The 4959-nt window shown below is 49.9% G+C and overlaps 1 protein-coding gene across 1 annotated transcript; it reads left to right on the top strand.

The window, feature by feature from the left end:
• Window positions 1-2067: 2067 nt before the first annotated feature.
• Window positions 2068-4289, top strand: LOC104538018 (protein kinase C and casein kinase substrate in neurons protein 3-like; the record flags this gene model as incomplete). The annotated part of the gene is made up of 4 exons (XM_010181061.1): window positions 2068-2162; window positions 2577-2733; window positions 3526-3761; window positions 4134-4289. Coding segments are annotated over exons 1-4 (603 nt in total), but the record flags the coding sequence as incomplete, so codon positions are not given.
• Window positions 4290-4959: the final 670 nt, after the last annotated feature.

The following is a 4959-nucleotide window of genomic DNA, read 5'->3' as shown; positions in this document are numbered from 1 at the left end:
AGGGGCTGGAGGAAGTGGATGTGGATGTCCTTCCCTTTTTCTCCCAGAGCCAGCTGTGTGTACAAGTGCGGGCAGCAGCGCATGGAGACAGTGGGGTTTGCTAAAAACCAGACAGTGAGGGGCAACCAGGCCCCACATACGGTGCCTGGGGTGCGTGCTTATTTTAGGCCTTTCTGGCCATGAGCTGTTCCCTTTCCTCAGCTGTTGTGATGCTACCTTTCCCGCACAGTGCTGTCATGCCGCCCCAGTGTTTCTATTTTAATTCTCTCTGGGGCTAGGTCTTGTGACACAAGGATTTGGCATCTCTCCTACGTGCTGAAACGTGGCATCTTGGGAGGCACAGTGGCTGCAGCTGCTATATCAGAGGGTGCCCCTCCTAGTAGCTGGCAGAAGGGGAACACCCCTAGGATTGCAATGCATTGGAACAGACATCATCCCCGCGAAGGAGCAGCAGTGTCTAACTGTGCCCGTCTCTGTCTCCTCCAGTCTTTTTCACAGAGTTTGAAGAGCTCAGGACATACTTGCCTGCTGCCCACCGCTCCCCTGCGGCATCTCACTTTCAGCTTTCAGGTATGTAGTTGCTGGGGACAAGAGTAGAGTTGTGTGCAGCCTGCTGACAAATGGGGGAGAGGGAGGACAGGGACAGCTGGTGGTATGGGCAGAGGTATCATTCAGGTTTCAAGGTTCATGCACCTGAGTGTCATGTCCCGTTTAACAACTTGCTTCTGTGACTGGAATTCAGCACTCTCAACCTTCTGGAGAAACCCAGAGGAACAGCATTAATGCATTAATGTCTTCCTGACACTCTGCGGAATGAGACTGGGCAAACAGAGCCAAACCATCTCCAGAAGAAACGTAGGAAAGTCTTGCAGTCTGTGTTGGGGTGCTTCACCGCATGGCTCGTGCCACTGAGAAGGATTTGCAGGAGGTGGGAGATGTGGACTCTTGACCTGATCTTCGTGTCTGCTGTGTGCTCTGTGGGCTGGCAGAATGAGCAGATACCTCTCTGGGGTGTGAGGAAAGCTTTTTATAACTAGGAATGTGCAAGAGGAGAAGTGGCAGCGAAGGACATCTCTGCTGCATTAACCCAGGCTTGCCTAGAATGGAGTGAGTTTGTGTGTGTGTGACTGGACTTGGGCCTTTCTCCGTTACTCCGTCATTCCTGCACAAGAGCAACCCTGAACCTCTTCCCAAGGAATTCATAGTGTCAGACCGTGTCAGGAACAAACTGGCAATGCAGACTAGCACAGGGGAATGGGTAGAAGCTCTGAGACCAGAGATGAGATAAACCTCTTACCTTCTAGCCTAGATTCTGAGCCGAATGCAATGAGAGTTGAGTGTGATGGAAGCATCAGCTCTACAGGGATGTTTCTAGGGAAGCTGTGCTGCTGGGTGATAGGCATCACTGTGCTGCAGTGCTGTTTGGCTGCGTATGCACCGGTGTGTTGCTGTAGTTCAGCTTGAGCCCAGCTCAGCTGGTGGGCAGCTTATAGGGCTCCTCTCCCCATGCAAGACATGCCTGCCTGCTGAGTCGTCAGCCTTGTTTTCTCCAGTCAGTTGTTGTAATCCCATAATCCTGAGTCATACTGGGAGGCTGGAGTCATCTCCATTGACAGAAGACTTATTTAAATTCTTTCAAGGCAAATATCAAATAGCTTTAGCTACCTCGGTTTCTGTAGCTTTTGCTACTTTCTTGAAGGCTTTGGTTAAGAAAGGAATATCTGCAGACGTGTCTGGTGCTGCTGAAGGCTGTTGGATTTACCAACTTCTCCAATATCTGTACAGCTGAGGTTTGGCAAGATTGGCTTCTACAACATCCTTTCCCAGTGCGCTACAGGCCTGCCAAGGAAGCCGTCAGTCTGCAGGGAGAGAAGGGGCAGGTTCAGTCCTGGGCATCTCTGCTGCATCTGGCCACCTGCTGCTGGAGGTGCAGTGATGCCAGTACTTGTCTGCAGAGCAGTAAGCTGGGCTCCACCAGCTCCCAAGAGTCACAGGGAACTGTGCTCCCTGCAAAGGCTCAGCCAGTGCTATGTTAGAAATCACTTTTTTCTCTCTCCCCAGCTTAAATCAAATCTGCAAAAATTCTTTGCTGCAAGAAAACGGGGGTGATGTCATCAGAAGATGATGCTGGCGGGGAGGCTCCTGGGGGCAGTTTCTGGGAGGTAAGGAAGGATAATCAGAGTGTGAGGGAGGTAGGAATGAATGTCTTCTTACCTCCCACTTGTGGAATTAGAGGGTTGAGTTTCAGGTTCCTGGGTGACAAGTTGCTCTTGGGGAGTGGAAGGGAGGAACTGTGGGGCGGTTCAGTAACATGCTGTGTGTTACTGCAGGGAGGAGGTGACCCTTTCCTCCACAGATGCTATGGAACGAGAGTTCCTTGTTCAGCTGATGCTGATCTGAGCTGTGAGAGAGGCAAGGAAAGCATCTCAGCTTCTTCCCTCCACTGCTGTGCCAGAGGAGGATCGAGCCCAGCTCAAAGGGCCTGTGCTCCTTCCCCATGCAATGACTGACCTGCTGCTTTGTTCTAAAGGAACATGAAAGTACACTATAAATGATGATGTTGTGTGAAATTTCAGGCTGGAAACTACAGGCGGACAGTGAAGCGTGTGGATGATGGGTACCGGCTCTGCAATGACTTGATCTCCTGCTTCCAGGAAAGAGCCAAGATAGAGAAGAACTATGCCCAGCAGCTAACAGAGTGGTCCCGTAAGTGGAGGACCAACGTGGAGAAAGGTAAAGTTGGGAGGTTGGACTGAGATCAGGATGCAATCATCACACTCTCTTCCTTGAGTGCTGTCTCTTACTGAGCTGACGCTGTTTCCTTGGGGGGTCAGGCTTCCCTTCTCCAGGAAGGGGGTGACTTTCTTGGGTGTCTTTTTTGCATGTGTGTTTTTCATAGCCAGTCCTTTGATTTACTTGGAGAGGTGGTCTCTGCATTGTCAGGTGTTTGGTTACAGAAAAAAAAAGTCTATTCGTTTAGTTTGGCAAGTCCTTGGGCAGTCCAAGTCTTAAACCAAGCTGCAGATCTCCCCTTTTAAGGATGGCTGGGCTGCCTCTCCACCTTCTCCTCCAGTCAGAGAATAACTACTAATGCTGCGATTTAGTGGCAGTGAGCTCAAACTGATAGCATCTCACAAAGTAATGGGAAACACTGGGACAGATGCCCCAGAGGATCTAGTGGGCTGTGAGGCAGGAGCTTAGCCTTAGTCATGAACTAGCGTTGCTATCTGTTCTGAAGCTCAGAACAGATCTATGAAGAGAATATTCTACAGAAACCATCTCCTAGAAGGCATCTTCTAGGACAGCTAAGGCTGCCCAAAAGAAATGCCCATCTCAGCCAGATGTAACAGCCAGTCTAGCTGCTGCCTGTTGGGACTCTGTGGAGACCACTCAATGCTAACTTGTGTGATGAGGGAGAGTTAAGGAAGTGACTCCATACTGATAGTTGTGTGAAGGAGGAAAAGAATCTGTGTTCCCTTCTGTGGGCAGGAGGTGTAAGAGCCCCTCTGGTGCTTGTTCTTTCAGGTCCACAGTACGGTACTCTGGAGAAGGCCTGGCATGCCTTCCTGACAGCTGCAGACAGGCTGAGTGAAATTCACTTAGCTGTCCGGAACCACCTGGCCGGTGAAGACTCGGATAAGATCAAGGCCTGGCAGAAGGAGGCCTACCACAAGCAGATGATTGGAGGCTTCAAGGAGACAAAGGAGGCAGAGGATGGGTTTCGCAAGGCCCAGAAACCCTGGGTGAAGAAGATGAAAGATGTGAGCAAAGTGTGAATGGGGGAGAATGGGCAGACAAACAAAGTTTAGCCGGAGTAGCAGAGAATGCCAGAGAGGGAGGGATGTCCTGGTGGTATCTTGTTCTTGGTGGTTTTGTAGCTTCCTTCTCATGTGGGAAGACTTTGGTAACAGGCTCTGTATTCCTGCGCAGCAGGTGAGCGCTGAAAAAAAAGAGATCGCTGGGCAGTAGCTCTTTGCTTTGCAGCATGGTTTACTAAATGCCAAACTGGCGTTCCTGTTAGGTTGTCCTGAAACAATTGCTACTGACTGTAACAAATGTTAGCACGCCCTCTCTAAGTAATAGAGGATCAGTATGGTCAGAATCATGGCTTTCTCTGCATCTTTCTCCTACAGGTGGAGACTTCTAAGAAAAACTATCATGCAGCCCGGAAGGAGGAGAAAACAGCCCATACAAGGGAGAACCACGCCAAGGCAGACTCATCGATCTCACAGGAACAGCTGCGCAAGTTGCAGGAGCGCGTAGAGAAGTGCAGTCAGGAGGCTGAGAAGGTGAGTGTCTGGATGCAGGTCACAAGGATCCTCCTCTCGAGGAAGAAGCACTGGTTGTAGTGTCACTCATGAAATGGCTCCTGATGAAGCTTATAAGGTGTGAGATCCCGTTGTCTGAGGTTTTAGTGAGTTAGACTGAGACTTCAGCAACTAAGACTAAGGTGTCTCTAGCTTTGGTGCTGGGTAAAATCTAATTTATAAATAAACTGGAGGGGGGGAAAGGAGGGGATTTGGTGCAGGGGGTTGGAGCTGCAGAGCTGAAAACTTTACTACCAAAAGGGGCTGTGTTGTGGTTTAGGCCCCGTGTGTAACTGAGCACCACAATGCCCCTGAAAGGGGCTAGTCAAAATAAGGACTGGGAGGGCTTCTCACCACTTAGGATCACGGGCAAAAGACAGACTCATCATAAGGAAATTAAATTAAAAAAATAAAATAAAATTTTTAATTTATTACCAACATCAGAGTAGAACAATGGGAGATACAACCAGATCTTAAAGTCAAAACACCTTCCCCCCACCCCTCCCTTCTTCCCGGGCTCAGCTTTTGTTCCCAGATTCTTCACCTCCCCTCCTTTTGCCTTGAGGTGCAGGGGAATGGAAATGGGGGCTGCAGTCGGTTTTGTGCCATGTGCTTCTCATGGGAGGGAGGACTCTGCCCAGCCTCTCTCTCT

The sequence above is a fragment of the Mesitornis unicolor genome, unplaced genomic scaffold, assembly GCF_000695765.1.
Source record: "Mesitornis unicolor isolate BGI_N332 unplaced genomic scaffold, ASM69576v1 scaffold30273, whole genome shotgun sequence".
Lineage (NCBI taxonomy): Eukaryota > Metazoa > Chordata > Aves > Mesitornithiformes > Mesitornithidae > Mesitornis > Mesitornis unicolor.
This window is presented reverse-complemented; position numbering and strand designations above follow the sequence as displayed.